This window comes from Pagrus pagrus (assembly GCF_965226575.1).
Source record: "Pagrus pagrus genome assembly, chromosome: 12".
NCBI lineage: Eukaryota > Metazoa > Chordata > Actinopteri > Spariformes > Sparidae > Pagrus > Pagrus pagrus.
Genome location: NC_140196.1, coordinates 24,910,773 through 24,936,485, shown reverse-complemented (window position 1 = coordinate 24,936,485; position 25,713 = coordinate 24,910,773). Strand labels below are relative to the sequence as shown.

The 25,713-nt window shown below is 39.9% G+C and overlaps 2 protein-coding genes across 2 annotated transcripts; both read left to right on the top strand.

The window, feature by feature from the left end:
- Positions 1-7,914: 7,914 nt before the first annotated feature.
- On the top strand, positions 7,915-19,983 carry LOC311266893 (neuropilin and tolloid-like protein 1). The gene is made up of 10 exons (XM_084369535.1): positions 7,915-8,124; positions 8,379-8,444; positions 9,409-9,543; positions 9,638-9,886; positions 14,874-14,915; positions 15,137-15,264; positions 16,688-16,916; positions 17,062-17,175; positions 17,267-17,411; positions 18,595-19,983. The coding sequence occupies exons 1-10, from the start codon at positions 8,097-8,099 to the stop codon at positions 19,130-19,132; spliced, it is 1,674 nt and encodes a 557-aa protein (XP_084225661.1). The 5' UTR covers positions 7,915-8,096; the 3' UTR covers positions 19,133-19,983.
- A 245-nt stretch (positions 19,984-20,228) lies between these two features.
- On the top strand, positions 20,229-22,190 carry atpsckmt (fATP synthase c subunit lysine N-methyltransferase). Its single transcript, XM_084369541.1, has 4 exons — positions 20,229-20,811; positions 21,059-21,196; positions 21,396-21,446; positions 21,785-22,190. Exons 1-4 carry the CDS (start codon positions 20,524-20,526, stop codon positions 22,004-22,006), a joined length of 699 nt encoding a protein of 232 aa, XP_084225667.1. The 5' UTR covers positions 20,229-20,523; the 3' UTR covers positions 22,007-22,190.
- Positions 22,191-25,713: the final 3,523 nt, after the last annotated feature.

Below are 25,713 nucleotides of genomic sequence, written 5' to 3'. Positions count from 1 at the left end.
ATGTGTGTATTCTCTGTTAGCTTGTGTGACTTTATTGTCTGTTTATCTCACCAAGGTACCGCAAGCAGTTCATAATTGATGAGCAATCTTCGGACAAAATGGAAGAAAACGTCACGTTACTGATAAACGAAGACACCACAGCAGTCAACCAACTGCTCGGAGAGTTTGTAGCTGTCATTCTGAGACTTCACCTTCTCCGTATCACAAACAGTACAGCTGATGAGTTGGTTCCCATGAAGGGAAGACCATATGGTGATATGATCTTAAATCTCAACTGTGACCCACAGATAGCTGACAAAGACTTTTTGGCCAAAGTGCAGAAATCTGACAAACGCACCCAAGAAGCTTTTGAAAATTGCAAGCCAAGAAGTGATAATCTAGGGAAGACTTTGCTGCACCACATTGCCAAGCTGGAATTGACTGATGTTCTGTCCCTTCCCTTATTTGTAGCTGGACTTGTTAGTGTTGATTCAATGATTGCACAAAGAGAAGATTTTGACCTGAAGGCCAGTGCACTGGGAAAATGGGCAGAATAGTTCCACATAAAGAAAAAAAAGATAAAAATATGCAAAGTCAACATCAGATATATAAGTGTAAGATGAAACTAATAGAATACATCAGTTATTGACAGCATGTGTACAGACATAGACAATCAGGCATCATGTGACAAATGAGTCAGAATGTGATCAATTTCTTATTTTTTTTAAACCTCTGAGACCATTTTGTGTTTTCTCAGTCTCCAGCTGCTATTTACTATTTGGGTTTTATTTTGTTTCAGTGGTTTGAAAATTGGAGAAATTACTATTGTAATGTATGTGATATACACAGTATATACATTGTATTACATTGTATGCACAGTGGATTTTCAATGTGTCAATACATTTACATTTGACCCTATATTCTGTGTTAAGAAATTGAAAAAATGATAGATGCCATTAAAACATCTTCTTTTAAAAATTCCAAGTGAGTTTGTTATCCAGAGGAGGGTATTGTAGCTAATATTATTCATAGTACAGATCAACAGCGGTAAGTTCAGCTGGGGTCTGCAGTGTTTTATTTCAAGAAGCTGTCACCAATGACTGAAAGCCAGTTTGAGATGTACTCTTGTCTCTTGCTCTGTGACGGTCTCTTTTTCTGTCTTTTCCTCCGTCAACGTCCTCTTCCGTCTCTAAACCTCTGTCATGATGTCCATAAAGGCTGCCGAGCCTGGTTCCGCTGCTTCGGTTCTGGTGCTTTTTCTTGCTCTGAAACTGAAAACCTCCGCCCAGGAGGAGTATATGGAAATAAGAATACAACCAAGAATGCTTCCTTGAGGAACACTATATTCAATGTCAAATCTCTCAGACAGTTATATGTCAACCAAGTGATTAACTAGCAACCTGGTCTCCCACATATACGGATAAGTGGATTTATAGATAATGGATGGATGTCTCAGACACATGAAAAATCTTTCTGACAAACATGAGCCACGCCAAGCACTGTGCTAGAGAGACCCACCAATTTCTCAAGTTGTTTGATAAAAATGTAGCCATCAATTGTATCAAATGCAGCAGTCAAATCTAACAGAAGGATGACAGCCACAATGTTTGAAGTTGCCAGCATTATGGAAGGCTGGCCACTGGTACATTCATTCATACATGAATACTCAAATCATTCTTCCAAATTGAAAAATCTTGTTGCAAAGCCTTTTCATCACAGTTGAAAATATAAAGGTGTTATGTTTAAGCCAGCTTGTTCAGCTATGTCGTTTTGATTCTGGTCCTCTCTCTCATAGTGCCATAAAATCAGTGTGCTTTGGCAAGATGACCACCAGATCAAATAGTACTGCAAGACACAGACTGAGACAGTCACGTATGAGAGGAAGCAGGTGAATAATTAACAAATATTTGACGTCACCATCCTGTTGTGACTGTATTTGTGATGTCCAGTGACAGCCTGTTAGACACACACTAAGACGTGCTGTGTAGTTAAAACTTTTCTGCAGCAATCATTTATAGTCAAATCTCTGAGTAACAAATTGCTGTCACGATGGGAATCACTCTCTGCCCTGATGTGGATGTAGCCATGCTGGCTTCTGTTGCTCGAGACATCTGTCCTTTCCCAAACTACAACCCCAGTCCTCATTTCGTCAACATGCTGTCCATCAACTCTTCACTTCACCTGAAGAACCACTACACGGCCGTGCAGTCCTCCCTGACTCCCAAGCAGCTGGAAGACTTCACTCAGGGCCTGAGGACCACTTTTGGCAGGGAGGGCAGGGTCACTCTTGGTGGGGTCGGGGTAGTGGCTCTGTCCCTGGCTGTGCTGTTTGACACCCTAGCCAGACAGCTAATAGCTAAGCACCCTAGCTAATTTGATATTTGATTTGTCTTATTAGTGTATTGTTTTTGTCTAATTTGATACAAATTACGGTTTGTTACGTCTTATTAGTGTATTGTATTTGTCTAATTTGATACAAATTACGGTTTGTTACGTCTTATTAGTGTATTGTTTTTGTCTAATTTGATACAAAGTACGGCCTGTTACGTCTTATTAATGTACTGTAAAATAAATTGCGACCAAAAATGCCACAGACGATATGTAGATCAGGCCTGGTAAAGAATTACCAGATGATGTTATTTATAATTTCAACTGCGACCCAGAGATAGTTGGCAAAGACATCCTCACCCAAGAAACTTTGAAAAAACACTTCATAAATGTACCAATGCCATTGCTGCACGAGGTTGCCAAGTACAATATGTTAAATTCCATTTTCCACTTCGGCCCATGTCATGCTGGACAGGTTGATTCAAGGATTGCTCAAAGAGAAGATTTTGACCTGAAGGCCAATGCTCTCGGAAAATGGGCAGAGTAGTTCATTGGCCAATTTTCCATTTTTTCTGTGTTCAGAATGTCATCAAATAATTGAGGTCTTTATTTTGGTTCCACACAAAACATTCACTTTAAGAAGTTCAATGAAACAGAATTTGGTCAAATTCATTTGAATGCAGCCCATGTGCTTAACTACAGAGGACTGATGTTCTGTTTTGGGAATGTTGGTCACTACTGTTCGCTACTTTGATTTATAACCAGATTCCTATGAAACTAACTACATTCAGATCAGTCTTGGCTTTAATTCATGTTGAGCAATAATTAACAAATGTTTGCATGCCAACATGCTAAAACAAGATATGTTGGCATTTGGTTAGCAGCTAAATATTTAGCAAGCATAAGTACTGTACATCCTAACAAAGGTGTGAGCATGGCTGTCGATAGTCTTGTTGTCCGAGTGCTTCTTTCTCTATTTTTTATTGAATACATCATGAATAAATGACTTACTTACTTGAACACACTTCATAGATACATGTATAGATGTATACTTTATACTGTAAATAAAAATAATTTCCTCTCCTCCATGCCCAGACAATCTGACTTAACTCCACTATCTACCCATTCCCATCTACAAAACCATTCTCTCACACACACATGTTAACGCATGCTTAAGCGTGCATGTATTTAATTTATATTTTAATGTGACTTGAAATGACGAGACACACTTTCTCTCTAGACTTTAACATCAATACATGCTTTATTGTTGAAGGAACAAATATCAATATCATCACAATGATATGACTGACAGCAAGAAATAGCACTGAGACATTCAACGCTCTCACTGTGCTCTTGCATTGTCTAAAGATATGTCATCATGGTCACAGTGTGCTATCAGCCTTATGAAAGGCTGGCCACTGGTAAATTTAAATTATTGTATAGTGTTTTTGCTCACTCAGTCCTTCTCCCTCATAGAGTTTAACCAAAAGATCAATATACTTTGGCAAGATGACCGCCAGAAGCACGAGTGCAAGACACAGACTGAGACACACTCGCATATGAGAGAAAGCAGGTGAATAATCATTTACAAATTTGACGTCAGGATACTGACTCTATTTGTAATGTTCAGGGACATCCTGTCAGACACACACAGAGCGAGCAGTGCTGTCTAGTTTCAACATTTTTGCAGAGGTCTTTAATCGTAAAATCTCTGGCTAAGCTTTTCGCGCCACGATGGGGTTCGTTCTTTGCCCTGTTGAGGACATGGCCCAACTGGCTTCTGTTGCTCGAGACATATGTCCTTTCCCAAACTACAACCCAAGTCCTCATTTCGTCAACATGCTGTCCATCAACTCTTCACTTCACCTGAAGAACCACTACACGGCCGTGCAGTCCTCCCTGACTCCCAAGCAGCTGGAAGACTTCACTCAGGGCCTGAGAACCACTTTTGGCAGGGAGGGCAGGGTCACTCTTGGTGGGGTCGGGGTAGTGGCTCTGTCCCTGGCTGTGCTGTTTGACACCCTGGCCAGACAGGTCAGGGGAGAGCGGGTGTCAGAGTCAGAGCCCAGTACAGGTTTATTTACAAAGACCTGAGAGGGTACTACCCACCACAGGTCTACACAGTCAGCAAGTACCTGAGGCTGGTACCACACATTGCAAACAACCCGACCCGGATGAAAGAGGAGACAGAGAGGTAGGCACTGCAGTGTGGATTTATTGTTGAATCGTAAACATTGTAAACAATTGAAAAAGGCAAATGTGAGGCTCTCCAATGAGCAGCCATTTTGAGAGAATGGTCACCTTCAGAGTTTAAGTCACAGCCAGTTGCCACATACAGCTGATTTCTGATCAAATACTAATGTTTTCCATGTAGTTGAATCATTTGTCACTACTCTGTCGGTTTGTGCCACTTTAAATTCATTTGTGTGTGTGTGTGTGTGTGTGTGTGTGTGTGTGTGTGTGTGTGTGTGTGTGTGTGTGTGTCTTACCAAGGTACTTCAAGCAGCTCCTGATTGATAAACAAACTGTGGAAGAAATCAAGAGCCAGAGTGACATCACAAGGGTCAATGTCATGCTTGGAGATTTATTCCTAAGCCGTTTGCTCATTCACCTTCTTCGTATAACCAACTCTACAGTTGTCATTAACATAGTTAAGTATGTTAAAGCGCTGAAGAGAAGAAAAGGCAGTCCAAGCCCGATGGAAAGAACCACTGAAACTGGAGTTGATGCAGCTCATGTCAGCAGAACCAGACAGAGACTCCCACCTGCCCCTGAAGAAACTGTTGTCTTCAGTCTGAACTGTGATCCAGTGGCAGCCAGCAGAGATTTTTTGGCTAAAATGCACAAATCAAATGACACACAAGAAGCTTTTAGACTATGTCAGCCATTGTATATGCACATACCAAAGACATGGTTGCATTTTATTGCCAGGCTAGGTTGGCTGGATGTCATCAACCCCCTCTTTGAACAAGCTGAAAACAAGCGGGGAGCACGGAAAGCTCAAGGAGAAGATTTTGACGTGAAGGCCAACACACTCAGAAAATGGGCAGAGTAGTTCACCGGTCAACTGCCCAAATCAGTGTTGCCAGATGGGAAATGTTCAACTATTCATATTTAAAGTAAAAACCCTGGGCTTACTGGTGCATTCAAAACAACACAAATTGAACGCAGCAAACCTTAACGAGAAAGTTCAAGCTTTACCTCCAAGTTGCTTCAAATGAATATCGGGCAGCAGGAGGAGAAACAACAGCCGTACTCGCGAACCTCAACCTGATGATTGGACATGAGGAAACCTCAGGCGATCACTGATGTGGAAAACTGGTACTTTGTGTCAATCTTCATTTTGATTCTGTCTCCAGAGAAGGTCTTGGTACAGCATGTATAAATGGACACAATCATACCAAAAACTTAAAGTAACATTACATTGGCTCAGCTTTATACAGGAGGAGGTTATGTCATACATACAGATCCTCATATGATCCTGTCACCTGACAGGAGGCAACCAGACAATGTCATGCAGATGTGACATGTGAGCTGTCTAAGACCTTAATGTTATAGATTGTCATTTAGAAAAATGTTTTAAGAAAGTTTTAAGTAAATTCCTGAAAACTAGGCAAACAGACTGAAAGTGTTGTAGAGAAAGTATTCTTCAAGAAAAATGCAGAGACTGCAGCTTGTGTGTTCAGAGTTTAATTGCAACTTAGTCTATATCCTCTTTATACAGAATCAAACAATTATGATGTGATTACAGGAAGACTGAATTACTGCTTCCTTACAAGTCAGAGGGTCACACTCACCATCTTCATCCACAGTGAACAGCAGCAGCTCAGGTGGTGGTGGAAGATAAAAAAGGTTAGTAAGACAGGTCATCTTTGAATTATCAAATAATAGATATTATATATGTGTAAACAGGTGTTTGAAGCTAGAAAGGTGGCAGGGTCCGCCAAATATAAACAAAGTAAAATATATTTAGATCGGTTAGCCATAAAAAAAAAAAATCAGTCAATGCAGATTTTTCTCTTCTGGTTAAAATTAAGAGCCAACTCAACATATCACATTCAGACAACCAAAAAAAAAAAAAAAAAAAAATAGGGTTCTTCAACAAATGTTTTTCAATTAAATATCTTTTCAAGTCATGTAAAAAAGGGCAGTGGAACAGAAAATGAGATTCATTCTCAGCAACACCAAGATCACACAAAACACATACACACTGCTCTCCATGAATACCTTTATACTGTATACTACCAGTGTTAGGGTACCATGCAGATCTTAACTGAGCACTTAGGGACTTCTGCCCTCCACTTAAATGTAGTTGTTTTCTAATCTTCTTTAATTTGAACATAGTTTCTGAGCTTTGGCTTACTACAGATATCCTCTCTCCATTGTTCTTTGCGGATGTGTAGTAATTTTGTTTGACTGTGATTATATTATACTGCACATTGTTCCTGAAAATAAAACGTAAATCACAAAGAGAAAATATGACAGAAATCTCTGTAGACCAAGGATAATTGTGTGCTTGATCCCACTTAAAGATCTTTTTGGCCAGCCTTTCCTCTGACTGAACAACCCAGATCCACAGCCAAACTTCAACTGCTTTACAAGACAAGTGATGCTACTTGGTTTAAAGCGCAGCAAAGCATCATGGTTGGCGTCTCGTCGAAGATTTCATTTTATTTTTCGTGTACAACAGCATGTTTTCCTAATTGTCTTCTAACCCCAAGTCTCTCTAATACCAGATTATATCATCATCATGTTTAATATACATAATATAATACATGTCCTGCACGCAAAGCGTTAAGAGACATATGGGTTTGCCTCTTGGATTTATTTGTTTTTTCTTTCACATCATTCCCTGCTGCTTGATTTTTGTTTAGAAGAGGAGCATTTTGTCAAATAATCCAGCTTTACAACAGTCAGAGTCAGCTGCACGCAACAATATGTTGACCTGTGTTTGTCTTTTTTTCCTGCTTGTTCCATCCCCACGAATGAATAGATAAGCCCGAGGTTGATTTAGATTTGACTTCTGTGTCACACCAGCAGTTTTGAGCTGAGGGTAGGGTTTACATAAAATAATCAGTAACTCGCTTTTGCTTATACTGTAGTTGTCCACATGTAGATCGTCAAACACTCTGCTCTGAGTTCACTGCTGGGTTGTAAATGTTATAGGACAATTCCGATACCCAGCATTAATTAATAAACACTGGACAACATTACCACATTTCTATAAATGTACCATTCATCTATGATGGTAATACATTCTTGAGTTACATAAAACGTTAACAGGAACTGAAAATAAAAACAAATGTTTGAAAATAAATAAATCTAATAGCATTTTGACATTTTATTCAATTGCAGCTGTGATAATGGTGCTGATTGTGTTACTGCCTGGAGAGTGAATAGGCATTAATTCATTGAATGATGCACGCACACACATACACACACGCACACACACACACACACACACACACACACACACACAGGGCAGTACTCAGTTGCCTCGGCCCACTTTAAACGGGCACAGCTTTGTCAATGAGCGTACATCTTCTGAGAGGATTAATGCAGCCTAAAGGTGGAGCAAAAATTGTGAAGGTTTGTGGCGGACGGGAGTGTAATCCTTTGAGCTCTCGGGGAGGCAGAGAGACAGGGATGGAAATGTCGAAGTCTTTGCTTTCGGATCTTTGTGAGGAACTGATGGGCTGAGGAACATTTTTCCCCAATAATGGGACATTTAGTCAAGACTGTTTAATGGCAATATCTGAGACGGAGCTACCCATCCTCAGGGAACAGAAATGGTGCACAAACTTCTGCTGCCCATTGGTAAGTTTACAGCTGTAAACATGTTTCATAACGTTGCCTGTTTGTAGATGCGGTAATGGTGTGTTTACTGGGTGCTTCTCCCATCTGGTATATTCCAACAATGTCTTTTGTTGTATTGTTTTTTTTTTTTCTTATTTATTATCACCAGGCTATGGATTAAAAAGTTTGTATTTTTAAAATTAAATCACATTTCTAAAAAAAAAAATGCAAAAAGGAAAACGACATCACAATCTTGGATCTTTTCTCTCACTCAGCTTTAGCAGCAAGCCTCATCCCACCTGAGCTGTCAGGGGCCTCAGCTACCAAAACAAAAACTCAAGGTATCATTATCACGTCACTGTTCAGTCTTCAGTCACCATTCTTAGGCTCTGTGTGCATTCTGTTATAGCCCATCAATAGAGAAAAGCTCTAAAAAGTGATATAGATAACTCTTAGGGATATTAATCATCGTGTGACTGTGTTGCAGTGCTTACCTTTAAAACTGATGACAGAAAAGTGGTTCAGATTAGAGTTCAAACAACTATTGACTAATGATCAGCTGTTAATTCATGGGCAGCTGTCGTGATAATCAAACAACTGAATCATTTATCAAGCAAAATGCCATATCACTGTAAATTTAATGTGTCTTGAATGTGTATTTTGGGCTATATAGCATTAAAAATGTCACCTAGAACTTTTGATTTCCATTTGTTTTCTGTTTCATAGACTAAATGACAACAAAAACATAGTGAAAATACTCTATAACTGTAACTATAATAGACAGTGTGAGAGTAGTGCTTCATCTAATCCAAAGAACAATCCAGTGATATGTCAAATTAGGTCAAACCCTAAACTAATCCTCTAATATAAGTATTATATTCTCACAAATAAATAAAGTAAAGTGTGATTGGATAAACTGATAGATCAGTGTGTTGACAACCTTCCCACTATGATTTATCAACTTAACAGGAAGGGTATCACTGGATAATAAACTTTCATCTTTCCAGTTTTTCTACTAATGTGACAAAATGTGTGTACTCTCCCACAATTAAAAATAGGAATCTCAGTTAGCTTTGTGATGCTCAGAAGCACAGCAACCTGATGAAACAAAGTTATTTAAACTGGACCCTTTGAATTCAAAGATAATGTTCAAGAAAGTTATATTTATCGCCCCCTCACTATACAGTAATGAGTCTATACTTTAAATGACAGTATGAGAATCTTAAAGGGAAGAAATGACAATTACAAACAGCAGTCCAATTAACACTTTCATCTATCCGTCTGTCTGCACACTTGTGTTTCCAGTGCAGAACAACTCAGGTGTGACACCAGCTGGCGAGTGTGGGACCTGGGTAAAGGAGCCTGATGGAGGGTACTTCACCTCACCCAACTATCCTGAGAAATACCCCGCTGAGAGGGAGTGTGTCTACATCATAGAAGGTGAGGCTGTCATCCTTTTGTTTTAAGCTTCTCACTCAGTTTTCACCTCTTCTGTTCCTCTCTCAACTTGTCTCGACCTCTCTTCCTCCTCCAGCCGCTCCCCGACAGTGCATCGACCTATTCTTCGATGACAAGTATTCAATAGAGCCATCCTGGGAGTGCAAGTTCGACCACATCGAGGTCCGTGATGGGCCCTTTGGTTTCTCGCCTCTCATTGGTCGCTACTGTGGGCAGGAAAGCCCTGCATATGTCCGCTCCAGTGGGAGGTACCTGTACATCAAGTTTGTGGCTGATGGTGAACTGGAGGCCATTGGTTTCTCTGCCCGGTATAACTTCACGCAAGGTGAGTGATCACGAATTAATCTGAATGAGGGGGTCGCATTTCTGAACACGGCCTTGTTTATTAAAGTGGATCAAATGACTTATCATAAATAAACCCTCAGCATAGCTGAAGTAAGTGTACTAAAAGCAAGAGAGAGCAACATGTGTGTACATTTTGTTTTACTGTCACATAATCTACTTTGCAGAGGAACCTAAGCGTCATTCTGACCACTATTTTTCAAAATCATCATCTGTAATCCAGTTTAAGAGTTGGTGCTTATTTGACAAACTTTGCATCAAAATTCAATTAGTTAGGAGAATAATAATCAAACTGACCTCACATTTAATTTTCACGCAAATAACCTACATATTTTAGCAATGAAGGACTATAGTGACTATATAATAAATAATTCACATTGATTTTACAAATATGAAACGCTATAAATTATAAAATGTGTCCGCATTTCAATTATTTCTTTTTGCAGTTTTACATTTTTTTTTGCACTTTTAGCAATTTTTTGCATTATACATTTTTGATTGCATTTTTCTGCTTTTTTTCTCTTTCTGTACATTTTTCAAGTTTTTAGCAAACCAAGAGGGCGAGATGAGGTGTATATCGTTCGTTGCCATCTGCACCCTCACCATTAGATGCCACTAAATCCCACACACAGGCCCTCGAAGCTCCTCTCATGCATATACACACAAGTCCGAATTAATTGACAGTGATGTTGTTTGTTGATGCCCTCTCGAACGTCACATAGAAGTGTGATCTCTTGAAAAATAAATCTGGTTCATGATGTTGAACGTGATGATGGTTTGGTTAGGATTAGACACAGAAAAGACTTGTTAGAGTTTAGAGAAAGATGATCGTTTGCGTTAGAATAAGTCATTAAGATTAGGGAAATGCTGTGTAAACTTTGTCATTTGGTAATGGCATCACATAAATGTGGTTGACAGTCTACCAGTCAGTTTCTTTTTGGAGTGTGGCAAAAAAGTGGAAAATACAGACAGTAACTGCTTGTATCATAGCAGCTGCAGCTCTGTCTGTCTGGGGGACTGATGTTTAGAGTATTACTAAGACTCTAAGCCTTGGACTGCTTTCCTTGGCACAGTTTCCCAATCCACCACCCTGCTGTGAGTTTGACATTGTTGGCTACCACATGCCAAAACTGGCTACTTCTTTTACACAGTCCCTCCGTTTCTGTCTGCCACATCTGTCTGGTCATACAGTCCGATTATAACACACATTAACACCTTTATCACCAGCGTCACGGTGGAATGGCCTTGATTGAGCTAAATGCTAGAGAGAAACCTCAAATTACATTAAAGGATGTGTGGCAGTGTACAAAATATGTGATTATTTTTTCTAATTGTGTATATGATGCCAAAATGTTGCACATTACAACTTGAATAGTAGTTTGGTGGCATGCTGCTGGGAATATACTCTCATTTCCATTTGTAGTGCAGGCACACCAGCTGCAGCTGACAAGGGAAGAGGAGGGGTGCATTTATTCAAGCACACGCATATTCACACACACACACACACACACACACACACACACACACACACACACACACACACACACCAGTTAATGAAAGCTTGTCTTCAGGGGAATACAGCTTGTCAGCGATGAGCCGCAGTAGCAGCTTAAGGGAGTCCGAGGCAGAGGCTTTATTAACAGCAGATTTTATAGGCCGCCTACACAGACGAGGGGCAAAGATTAATCTGCATCCCTCAGTCCATCCAGCCATGCCGCTTTTTCTTTCTTTCTTTCGTTCTTTCTTTCTTTAACGTGGTTGAGCTTCTGTACATTATCTTCATATTCCGCAAGGGATGTTCCAGTTTTAGACTACAGTCCTGTGAATCCGTCCCACGCACCCTAGTTTTTAAGTTGCTTTGGGGCTGAAGTTGTTTGCCTGTGCATGTTGGGGCTCAGTACTATCCTTTGTGGAAACATCAGACACAATTTCTTTGCCATCCGAGTGTTAAGAACTTACTAGGCACACTTAAGCATGTATATTTTTAGAAACCGAAACACTCGAGCAAGCACTTTTTTCTGAAAAAAACAGGCTCTAGAAAACATGAACTATCCCTTTAAGAAGATACTGTTCATTACTGGAAGATCCTGAGAAGTTGTTTTTCATCTGTTTACATCTAATGTAATGAGTCTCCCATGCCAAGTGCTAATCTCCTGTCTAATTCCACTCATTACTAGTGGCAGGAGATAATTAATTGACCCACGTGCAAGTTCAATGTGATGGCTAGATTATTTGTGTCCTTGCGTGGTGCAGTGCAGTGCTCTATTTTATACTCTTGTTATTAGTTCAATGGTTTTCCTCTGTGGTGAGTTCAGACCAAAGATTTGCAACCAGATAAGTTAAAAACATGCAACTACTTGCAATTCTGCACCACTCTAAATGTCTGTATCATCCCAATTGCAATGAATCAGTAATTCCGTGCGGGCTTGTTCATCTTTTTTATAGCAGGGTATACAGTAATTTGCAGTATGGGTAGGCCAATTATCAGCACTGGCAGATTATCTGAGCCGATATTCAGCATTTTCTGATTACCGGAATCAGTGATTTTTCTGTCAGAATGCTGATAAAATAAGCTAATTTTAAAATGTGCTACTTTGGCTCTGATGCAACATCCGGCCCAGGTTGGGTATCCATTCTGGATACTGTACCACAAGATTACAGAGCAGCTTCTTTCCTCAGGCTGTGAGACTCCTAAATTCATCCTCAGCCTCAGCCATAAAAAAATGTTTTCATATTATTACTTATCCAACCTGGACAAGTCGTAATCTGACATGGTGAACGTTATTTTAAAAAACAATCTTTAATTATCAAGAAATAGCCAATCACCTTGCTGATCGTCTCGTATGCCTATGTAGAAGGTATCAGTATGAAACTGAGACTGTTTCATAACTAGTTAAAAGCTCCTTGCAGTACGTTTAAGTAAATATATGTGTTGTATTAATCTTCAGTGTTCTTGTGTGTACCAGACATTTTGAATAATATTAGGAGAGGATTTACATAAACCATCCTATATCTTGCCTTTATCCCGTCTTTACATTTTTTTTTCTCATATTAGGTACAAAGCCTCTGGGAATTCATTGTTCCAACACACACACATACACACACACACACACACAGATAGAGAGAGAGAAATGAATGTGAATAATCTGGACAAGCCTGGTGCAGAAGCAGGGGTAAGAAACATGAGAGGATTAATAAGAGTCCTTGTTGATTTGAGCCTCAGTGGAGTCCATCACCTGCACTTCTTACATCACAGCGACTGACCGATGTGCTGCATTACTAATGAATAAAATATTTCATGATGTGAGAAATTATGCTACATTTAAAACGTCTTCACTCCAGACTTCATACTGCTTCATTTAACACACAATTCCCTGTAGTTTGGTGTCATTAGTACAATTCTATTATTTAGTACTCCATTGAATTTCATGGTAGCATAGATTTTCCCCTCACATAACATCAAACTGAGTACTTGGAGGAGAATTTTGAAAACAAAATAGGAAAATAACATTTTACCACCAGGTTGTCATTGCTGGTGGGGCCTAATCTGTCCCCAACTAAGCTGGTATATCAGGATTTATAATCTACCTAGCAAGTAGATTCATCAGCACAAAGGTTTAGAGCACAATTTCTCTTCCCTGTCAGATGCTATGTGTGTGTTTTTCTCCTTTGACAAAGGTCATCAGGGTTTCAAGGGAGTTTAAATGAGGGCAGAGGGAATGTGCTGGCACAAAGATTATATAAACCTTGGCCAGCTGTGTTTTCTTTTTGTTTTTCACTACCATATGTCTTACATATTGTCATTTTCATTATCACTGTACTATTTTTTTCTTTGTATTGGATTTTGTTTTAATATCCTTTAGAAATCATTTGTTTCGGTGAATACTGCATGCAGCCATTTCTAATACTTCAGATAAGGTTTTAAAAATCTTTGCAAAACTGTGAAACCTGAGCACAGACAACTGACAAATGGAAATGCAAATGGTTGGATTGTATACTCAAGTTATTCTCAACGACAGTAGTAATAAGGGCTTCATGAAAAGATTTTCAAGAGAAATACAACTGGATTTGATAGAAAAATATGTCCACACACATAAGTTGAGAATGTTAAAATTGTGTGAGGCAGATCTTTAGTATATTTAGCATCACAACGACAAATTATAATCACAATAAAGATGGTGGTTACAGTTAATGAAAAAGGTAAATATTAATTGCACGTCCGTGCTTAAAGCAACATTGCGTAACTGTTTTTTTTACCTTAAAATAACAGCTTCAAATTCATTTTCATGATACAGTGTCTTGCAACTTCACCCTCCTGTTTATTGTTTCTGCACTGTTTTTATGTTTTCAGTTGTTTTGTTTCTTTCAAGTGGAAGTTTTCAAGACATAACATTGTTATGATGTAATGAGTTTTGTTTATACTTAACACCTACATTACGTCAATTGTTGACAGATTGTTACAGACCTGGGATTTGTATTTACAACAGTGGTGTTGCACTCAGAAACAGTGGGGGGCGCCAAATCACACAAAATGCCAATTTCTACATAAAGTTGCTTTAACCTCTCCCAGACTACTTCCTGTATTGGCACTCAGTGGGTGTTGGTAAAAATTAGTTGGTGATTGAGCAGAGAAGGAAAAGTTATTGCTAATAGCAGATCCTTGACTTAAGTAAAAATACTAATATCATACAGTGAAAACACTCCATTACAAGGAAAAGTACTGCATTTAAAACCTTACATCAAGGTTCAAATGCATTTGAAATAGAACGTAGTTAGAAGTAATCTGTATTACCCTTGTGACATGCATTTTGTAGTTCCATGTATCTAGAGCACAGGTTTGGAATTATTTCACTTTGGGACCCACACTTTGCCCTACATGACATTTTGAATTGTGGCTCATAATTGTAGAAAGACTTGAGTAAATGTTGTGAAGATTTATTTTTTCTAACAATAGTATGTTTTGCTTTCAGATCCTGAGTTCAAAGACCTTGGGGAACTGCCAGCTCTGCCATGTGAGTATTCAACCTATGTTACATCTTTACGTTACATTAGACCTGCTGCAGGTCAGGAGATACTGCTTACTGAGTTATATATTTGTTCATACAAGTGATGAAGATACATTTATTAAATGTGTTTTGAGTCCTCCTTTTTGCAGAAGGGGTGATATTACCCAAACTCCTTTTACAATCTCAAAACTAGCATTACTTTAACACGAAAATATTGTCATCCACAGTTTGTGACTTTGAGCTGAGCGGTCCTGAGGGCTTTGTAGAATCCGCCCAGATAGCTGGAGAGGGCCGAGCACTGCAGACTGAGGCTGTGGACTGCAGGTGGTACATCAAGGCTCCACCAAGAGCTAGGGTCTGTATATGTCAAGCTTTTAAATCAGTGTTACACGTAGGTGTTTGTCAGTTGTGCTTTTACAATTATTTATGTATAAAATAAATTTGACTGTCAGTGTTTGGACAGAGAGAGGTTGGATCATTACTATGATATCCAAGGACTTCCAAGATTAAATCTAAACTCACTGTTACGTTCACTTTTTATACAAAAGATTTTACAAATCACATTTAAACCTACTACAAGGAACTGCTTATGAAACAGTCTGAATTTAATACTGATCTATCTATATGTCCTACATAAGCAAAATCAGCAAAAAAGATTGTGTATCTCTATATTAGGGATCTCAAACTCAAATGAGCTGGGGGTCACAGCTGGTATTGTTATCTCATAGGAGGGCCACTTCGGCGTTGTGGTACTACAAGAAAGTGCAATATGTCTGAAAATGTAGTGTTATTTCTGTCATTGACAGAATAATCCTAAAATGCAAAAAACATTTTGTATACATTATTTATTTTTTAACAGTTAGTGCAAAACCTTTGTCCATATAAATAACTTATTCAGTACAGTTAAGTACAGGAAACCTTGCACTGACTAATAAATGCAATCCCTGAATACATTTGTATTTTATTACAAGATGGGCATCATTAAGCCTGGACCTGTACTACAGTTGAGAACAGTTTCTCACACAGATATGTGTTGCCAAAAAGGCACATTACCCAACTCAACACCTCAGACAGCTCTGGGAAGGATAGAGGGAGTTCTCTTAGAAATTAGCTCACAAACTCAGCAACTCTTCTGTAACCTTGAATTTGTCATTAATACCCCTGATGAAAATGTCTAGCTGTGCATTGTCAATCTGGTCTGTGCTTTTGTCAAGCCACAGAGTATGCAGTGAAACTTTGGGCCTTGTCCCTTAACGTTCCTAAATGTCACAACTCGTTTATCCGCTCTGCCACTGTGTTTGCCGATAGAGAGATATTGTTGAACAAGCTCTTCTGGTCAGAGAAAACCTCTAACCTTTCCTCTCGTCTCTCCGATACTTCTCATATAGTTCTCCATGTTTAGACAAGTAATGACGCTTGAGATTATATTCCTTTCGAATATCCTATCCTTCCTTTAGATAGAATTTCCACTGAACTCCACGAAAAAACATTGTAATATCCACCTGTCTTAAAACTGTCTGTGTCCATCATCCACTTTTCTTTTGGTTTGGAAAGAGACATCTTTAGTTTTCACAGACAAACAAGAACAACTCTGAGCTGGTTTCTATGTCAATATTACATGATCAGGATGGGCCAGTTGGCTACTGTCTATAAAATCTAAGACAGATTTCCTTAGAAAGTTAGAAAAAACAAGTTGAACGATGAGCCAGGAGGAGTAAATGTCAATAAAGCTGGTCCACTACACCTCTTCTTAATGCCACTCAACCTTTTACCCACAGATCTACATGCGTTTTCTGGAGTACGAGATGCACAACTCGAATGAGTGCAAGCGAAACTTTGTTGCCATCTATGACGGCAGCAGTTCGGTTGAGCACCTAAAGAATAAGTTCTGCTCCACGGTGGCCAACGACGTCATGCTGACCTCCTCGGTGGGTGTGGTGAGACTATGGGCAGATGAGGGAAGCAGGAAGAGCAAATTCAGGATTCTCTTTACAACCTTCCATGAACGTGAGTGAATCTCTGTCAATTCCGTTTATCTGTCACCACAAGCTCTCTCTATAGGCGTGCCCTGTCTCTGTGGGAGCATGGTGGTTTGGTCTGTTTTCAGGCCACTGTGTACAACAGCTGCATGACACGCCTTTTGTTTTTTCAGCTCCATGTGAAGGAGATACTTTCTTTTGCCATAGCAACATGTGCATCAACCACACCTTGGTCTGCAACGGTATCCAGAACTGTGTTTACCCATGGGATGAGAATCACTGCAAAGGTACCAAGAGACACTGAGAAACTCACCACCAGTCATATGTTGACTATGGCTAATATTGAGTCATATTTCTCCATGTTATCTCCTTGATTAGAGAAGAGGAAAGCCAGCATCCTGGACACGCTGGATCACACTAACCTCACCATCATTGGAGTAACCTGTGGCCTGGTTGTCGTCCTGCTCGTCATCTCCGTCATCATCCAGGTCAAACAGCCTCGCAAGAAATACATCATTCGCAGGTGAAATCTTTGAACATCACCCAGAAACATAATTCTCAGAGAATATGTTACTGCAAAATTCAATATTTTTGTTGAGGTAAGCAAGATGATAGGGGATTAGATTTTAACTAATCTTTTTTTTATTTCAAACATTGGGTGTGATGGCTAAGTGTAATGTGAAAGGGTTTACTTTTAGTGACAAGCTGACTCTACAGTTTCCCTCGGTTCTTAGAGCTTTTTAGCCTCTCATGAGCTCTCATCGTAAAATTGTATGTATGTCACAGAACCTGCCGCCTACATTACCATTACTAAACAATGCAACACCACTGGAAGCAATTTATCAGATTACATACAGCTTCCTTTGGAGCCACAAAAGGCTTTATACTACCTTTTTTCCACATATGCAGTAGTACTCCCCAAGACCTGTAAACACACTTTGTGTAAAATTGGTGGAGTTACCCTTTAAGAAATGTGGTTATTTAAAATAGCTCCATGTCACCTTTTCTTTCCCCTTGTCCAGCTCTCTGAAGTGAAGGAACATGTAACATTTATTTTATATTATATATATTTAAAGGGGCACTTTGTAGTTTTGTAGAACAAATTCAAACTCAGAAGTTTAATATTTATAATATTAATGAGGTAATAATACAAACTCAGAAATATTATGTTTTTCCATAACTGAATAAACAAGCTGTTCTCAGAGGGAAATAAGATCCCCAGAACACTGTTTGAAGCTGGGAAGGTGGCAGGGTCCGCCAAATATAAATATGTTGTCCTTTAAAGTCACTTTGTTTATTCAGTCATGAAAACAAAGAGACTTTGTTTGTTTAGGCATAAGAAAATCAGTCAGTGAAGATCTTTCTCTACGTCTTCTCCAAAACTACATAGTGCACCTTTAAAGCTACATATATTTGTCTACATTAGAGAAAAACAGGCTTATATTTTGAGTTACAGTGGGGAAGGGTTAGGGGTAAGGTTGGGAAAATCTTCTTCAGTGCAGAAGCAAAATTAAATGTATTTTGTGTAGAAGTGTGTGGATCACAGGCCTGCAGGCTGAAGCTGCAGTTCAGTAATAAGACAAGACACAATAACAACATGTTTGAGAAACACTTACAGCTTTTCTTGTACTGTCCTGAACATTTACTGTGTCTGTATCATACATGTTGGTGTGTCTGTGCATCTTCTTTCCTCTACTTGTCCACAGAGATGACTTTGACCCTGCCCTCCTCCACCCTGGTTTTGAGCCTCCTCACTACGAGCTCTGCACTCTGCGGCGGGCCCCATCAGGCGACCTGACTGATGCCGCCATGGCCGAGGACTTCGAGAAGTTCCACAAGCTCCGCCGCTCCTCCTCCAAATGCATCCGGGACCACCACTGTGGCTCCCAGCATGGGAGTGTGCACGGTAGTGTCCACGGTAGCCGCAGCAACCTGAGCATGAGGGACGCTACCATTGCAGCCGACGGAGGGGCTCTTGTGCCACCTGTGCCACCGGTGATGGTGAGCCAGCAGTCACCGCGGCTCTCACACCACACCACACCAGCAGGTCGAAGGAGCATCCTGGTGATGAAGCATAGTTATTCTCAGGACGGGGCAGAGGGGTACAGGGGGGAGGAGGAGGATGATCTGATGATGGATGATGGTCCCACCACCAGCCAACACCACATGCACCACCATCAGATGCACCATGGCCCGTCAGGGCTGGACCACACTGTTCACCGTACACTGTCTAATGATTTCTGATGTAAGGCAACATGGAATTGAGAAAATGAAAAAACACATAATCACCTCGGTTCTTTCTGTTGACGTTAAAAATATCTTAAACTCCTTTTAAAATTGGATTTCTGTTTGATTAATACTAATTCATTGAATTTTCTTGGTGTCATATTCAAAATTAAATGAAGGTTTAGCTTTGGATGCAGAGTGGAAAGGAGCTTATGAAAAAACATACTAGTGATTATAATAAAAATACCCGTCCACCAAAGAGTTGAGCAACTGTTGTACATGTTGAATATTACACTGCTGTGGTAATGCACGGGAGAAACAGGGAAATACGCTGTCAGGATATGACAGGAATGGATCAAGGAGGATTTTATACTGCATCCATGGATGCGGAGATAATTAATTATAACCCATTCTAATGCATCACAATTTGTTTTTTCCCTTTTGTTCCTTGTTTGGCTTGAGTTTCAACTCTGGGGTAGAATATATTTGTGACTGCATTATATTTGAGATTATTTGATGACTTAATGGTGCATTGTAGGGTTCCTTCGACAATACTGCACCATCAAAGCAAGAACGTTGTCACAGCTGTTAGGTCATTCCTTTTCTTAAATAAGACCAGATGTTTTTGTGTTGAGAACTGGTCCAGAATCAAATAGGTATAAACATTTAACCAGTTATTGACGAGAACAGCACATAATGGAAACATGAGTCATTGCAGTGAAGTCAGCACACATGCAAAACAATGCTTTGCAAGTATGACAAACCAGTGGGCTTGAAACTTATATTTTTGATTCTGTGTAAATGGAAACAATATTTAATTATTTGTTTTTGTTTGTTTTGGAGTATTTATTAATGTTGATTTATGTGTATCAGTTTCTCAATTTGGTTTGTCCCACCTTTTTGTCTGGCTGATTTATTTATTATATAATTGTCAATTTATTTATTTCATTAAATATCTTCTTTTTCCTCTCTTCTTCATGGCAACATGACATTGTCATTTATGTGTGTGTGCGTGTATTATTTATTTGTCTCTTTAATAACTTGTGCCGGACCGACCGGGGAACGAGGGCAGGTAGGAACATTTGTTAGCATATCTCTGACATCCTCACGGACCAGTAACAGCGCTGCACAGGTCATTTTTCGAATGCATGGATGGTAAATAACAGGACACCACTTTGGCATTTGCAACTTCTTTAGTTTACAATCATTTGTTTTGAACTTTTGACTTGGCGGATATCATAATGAGCTGGTGGAGTTTGATTTACATGGTAGTTTATTCATGACGTTTGCCTTGTGTTGTTAGCATGCACAGCTAACCTTTAGCAGAGTCCCAGCTGTCATTCAGCAGCTCAACTTCAGCTAATGTTAGCTAAGGTTGAAAGGCGTAACGTTAGCGTTAAGTTAGCACCATGTCACAACAAGAGGAGTTTTTCCTCGACTCGGCGCCGGCAGGACACCTAAAGAGCGATATAAAAGAGGCAAAGAGCAGAAGCCGGCTCGGTGTCATCGTCACGGGGGTGCTGGGAGGGTCGCTGGTCGCCCTGTATGCGGTGGCTGCTCCGTTCGTCACTCCTGCCCTGAGGAAAGTCTGCCTCCCGTTTGTCCCGGCGACAACAGCCCAGGTGGAGAATGTCCTCACGGTGCTGCGAGCCAGGTCAGGCACCCTGGTGGACATAGGGAGCGGAGATGGAAGAATAGTAAGTGCTGTGTCGTCTAACCCTGTGGGTATAGAGGCATAGAAGTAAGCTTATTAAAGCTCTGCTTAATAATCCTTAACTGGAGGTTAAAAATGTCAACTTCAGCAGTTGGAAACTAAGGAAGGAAAAAATGTCAGTAATGTCCGAAGCTCTCAAAAGTATTACCACGCTTGTTGCTCTGCTGCTACATTTGCTGTACGTTGTTGCTGATGCATTGAATCAACATACATCTTCCTTCCTCTTGCAGGTGATAGCAGCTGCCAAGCACGGCTTTCAGGCATCAGGCTTTGAACTGAACCCCTGGCTGGTGTGGTATTCTCGCCTCAAAGCCTGGAGAGAGGGAGTCCACCGCTCCACATCCTTCCACATCTCTGACTTGTGGAAGGTCAGTCATACCTGATTAGTACAGTAAAGTACTATGTGGTGACGAGTGACTTAAGTTTGGGGAAATACAGTTATTTTACTATAGCAGGTGATGTCTTCTTTTTGTTCCAGACATCTGGTATCACTTAGTGTAAGAAAATAAAAACATTGAATGTACAGGAAGTTTTCTTCATTCCCAATATTTCTGATTCTTTTGCTAGGTGAGTTTTGCTCAGTACTCCAATGTTGTCATCTTTGGAGTCCCCCAAATGGTGAGTTCTTCCGTTTGTCTTAGCTATGTTATCAACATTTTAGTTATTGTATTGTCTTAGAATATCATTTATGCCATTTTAAGAAACATTATTTATTGCTCCTTTTTAACAGTATTTCTACTGTAAAGCACTCAGTTACAGTCACCAGTCTGGCACACTGGTCGGTTAGCTCCTTAAGAAACTGACAAGTGTTGAGCTTGTCAGCTGTTCATAGCCTCTGCTAGAGAAGGAACTCAATACTTCTATATTGGAGGTCTTCAGTTCTATCTAAGCTCTATATTTTCAGAATCCCAAAGCATTACTCCTGACATACTGATCGTTGCTGTCTGTGTCTGCAGATGGAGCAGCTGGAGCTGAAGCTGGCCACCGAGTTACCGAGTACAGCCAAGGTGGTGGCCTGCCGCTTTCCCTTCCCCACTTGGGTTCCTGAACATACCAATGGAGAGGGCATAGACACTGTGTGGGTGTACGATGCCAAGACTTTTAAATCACACCTGCAGCACGGAACGACACAGAAGACGACACCAGAGCACAAGGACAAACAAGATTCACACACATAACACTCAGATCTTGTGAAATTGTCCTCATTTGTTGCTATCCTGGAAAGGTGTCTTCCTCTTCCTGCTCCGGTGGACCTGAAGTGGCTGGAAAAGACTGATGTTACAAATGTAAATTATTCGACATTGATATCCAATTTTAAGATTGAGCATGAAAAAGGTAGGAAAAATAAAATGCTTGACACTGGCACTGACCTTGATGAGTGGTTACATTTAAAGTCAGTATGTTCCGTATATCACAGGATTATTAGCAGAGTAGTGAGTCTCCTCGTGCTGGGCTCAGTGATTAAACAGGTATCTCATATATGATGTATTCGTCAAAACCAGACCCAGGATCACACAGAATGTAAATGGTGATGACTTGAGTAAATTAAATTCCTACTAGGAAAAAGTGCTACTCATCATTAATGATTGCATAACTTGTTTACTCCACTACATAATGGTGATGAAGGTTCTCAGTCATCCAGGTCATGGAGTTTGACATAGATGGATTCTTTAATCCATCTATGTCATCACCTAAAGGAATGGGATTTACATACAGAAAAGCCAAACAAAAGCCATCATTAACACCTAAACAGAAAAAAACAAGGTTACAGTGGGCTAAAGAAAAGCAATCATGGACTGGATGGAAGTGAAAATCAGTGATGAATTGCGAATCTGCATTGGGCAATGTGATGATGCTGGAACTTTTGTTTGGTGCTGTTCCAATGAAATTTACGAAGATGACTGCCTGAAGAAAACATTTCCAGTCATTGATGATATGGGGCTGCATGTCAGGTAAAGGCACAGGAGCGATGGCAGTCATTACATCTTCAATAAATGCACAAGTTTACATTGAAATTTTGGACACTTTTCTTATTCCATCAATTGAAAGGCTGTTTGGTGATGATGACATCATTTTTCAAGTTAACAATGCATCTTGCCATAGGGCAAAAGATGTGAAAACTTTCCTTCAAGAAAGACATATAATGTCAATGGCATGGCCTGCAAATAGTCCAGATCTCAATCCAATTGAAAATCTATGGTGGAAATTGAGGAAAATGGTCCATGACAAGGCTCCAACCTGCAAAGCTGATCTGGTAACAGTAATAAGAGAAAGTTGGAGCCGAATTGATGAAGAATCGTATTTATCAATAGTTAAGTCCATGCCTCAGAGAATTCAAGCTGTTATAGAAGCCAGAGGTGGTGCAGTGTACTAATGGTGTAGTGTTTTTTTATGACTCCATATTTCTTTCCTCTGCTTGATCTAAAAAAAGCAATTGAGACTGACTTCTTAAAGCCAGAAGTTTAGCATTTTGAATAAATATAGTTTTGTGGCATGTCTGTGATTTGCTTTTTTCTACAAAATTAAACAACTGAATGAGCATGCTCATTCAAAGAGTGGTGATTCCATAGTTTTTGCCAGGGGTTGTACATGCAATCCGTTTAATTTTGAGAACCATGATACAGAGTTTATAAGTATACGCCGATGGCCAGTTTTATCCCACAAAATCCTTTCAACCACTTTTTCAGAGAGGACAGTACACAAGAGAGTGTTACAAGCTGATACAGACAACTGGACGTCATCTAAAAGACAGATGATTGGCCGAATCACGTCAAGATTTTGGCGCTGGCTACACATTATTCTGTTTCAACTTGGAACCCGATGAAGGATCGACAGGCAATGTATCGCTAATTAACAGGCAATGTGAGGCTGGGAGCCCCATTCAGAACTCCTCTACCCTGTACTGTTAATTTGATGTCATCGTTTTCCCTTCAGTTAGAGATATCAAACAGGTGACAACTACTGATGGATTACTACTAAAACACAAAGAATACTATACTAATACTATACTATAGTATTTTTAGGAAAAGAATTATTAATAGTACAGATTTCCTGGTGGTCCTAGCATGCAATCAGCTCCCAAAACAGTGTTTGTAAATATCTCTAGCATGCCTGAGGGGTATTGCACAAAACCAAGATAAGGGATTATGCCGGGATATGTTGGTTATCCTGGCTGAATTTAGCCTCAGGTCGGTTGCATGAAAGCAGGTCAAACTTAACCCGGCCAAGTTACTATGGTGATTTATTCTCTGCAGCTAGCCTGCTCCAGACCAGGCTAACAGCCAGGCTAAGATTAATCCTAGTGATTCACCTGTATTTCCACCGTCAATCCTGTGAGGAATTAATGTGTTTTACAGCATGTCCATGGTCTTTCTAAGTATGTTGCATCATTTAAATTATCCTGCATTAAAATATTACATATATTGTTATTTCTCATTTCATTTAAATCTGTTGGCTATTTGTAATTGCAACAGTCTTTTTATATTGATTCAAGTGGTAGTATTATTACTCAGGCCAAGTGTTATATTTCTATGCTAATGAAGACTGCTCGTCAAATTGCCGTCAGAGGTTTCATAAATATGTTTTATTGCAGTAATTGAGATTACAAAACAGCTGATGAAGTTGCAAAGATGTTTTCAATGAAATCTGTGACAAGGGCAATATAGTATGATTGTGATCTCTCTCTCTCTCTCTCTAATATATATATATATATATATATATATATATATATATATGTATATGTATATATACCCATTCACCTGTTCCCTCTTCATAATGGCTTGCCCTTTTTTGGAGGATGTACTGGATGAGGAAGCCCTAATCCTCAAACGAGCATGGGACAGGTCAGACCCATTGACCTTTGGAGATGACTATCTCACTGAGAGATTCTCAGGTGATGGACTAAGATATTTATGTAGGCTGCTGGGTCCAAAAATGCAGCACCAAGCCATGCTCTCACTGTACCACAGAGGGTCTGTGTTACAATGAGATTTTTTGCAAGTGGGAGCTTCCTTTATTCTGTTGGGGATGCAGAGAAGGAACCATTTGCCTGGTTTCCCCAGACAGGGCCTGTGATGTCATTGCTGCATGCGCAGTAGTGCATAACATTGCAGGCCTAAGAAAGGAGAGCTTGGAGCTTTCTCTTGAGTTTGATTTTAACGTCTGCCAGCTCTATCTGTCTCTCCAGGACAGGTGCTTTGCGTATAGTCTTCTGACAGTTTGTGAAGTCTGTAAAAGAAATGTCAATTAGCACAGCAGGATTTGTGCATAATGTAGACTTATTTTAGCCAATACTCACAATGTTACCAGGCTGCCTAGGAGACTGTGCAGCATCTGGGTCCTGTTACACATATATTTTCTATTAGCACCACATCACTGACTTCATATCCTGTATGGACTAAATAAGCAGCATATTTCCATAAAATTGACATATCTCAAGCCTTCTGGAGTCCAGTGACACAGTCTCCTCATCTGCAGAAGTGCATTCTGCAGCTGCAGATGTGCCTTCCCCCTACCATTTACATACATGTATTGAGAGAACTTGAATTAAGATTTCACAGGACATACCAAGCCTGTGATTTCAATACAATGTACTAACCGGATCATCTTCTGGTGGCTCCAAAAGTGTTAGCGTGTTCCCAGACACGGCAAGGAAATCCAAAGTAGTACTGCAATATGTACCTTGTATGAAGCGGACAGTTTCTGTGGCTGGGACAGAGTCTGTTACTGTCCCTCCTTGGATCCCCTCCATCACTGGCCTCCCTTTATTCAAATGGAGTGCCACCTCCTCTGCTGGGGTCATATCCTGGCTTGGTGGGCCGCCCCCTGTGCCAGTTCTGTGGGCTTTTTTTTTAACTGCTACAATCATACAGACATTCAACATGTC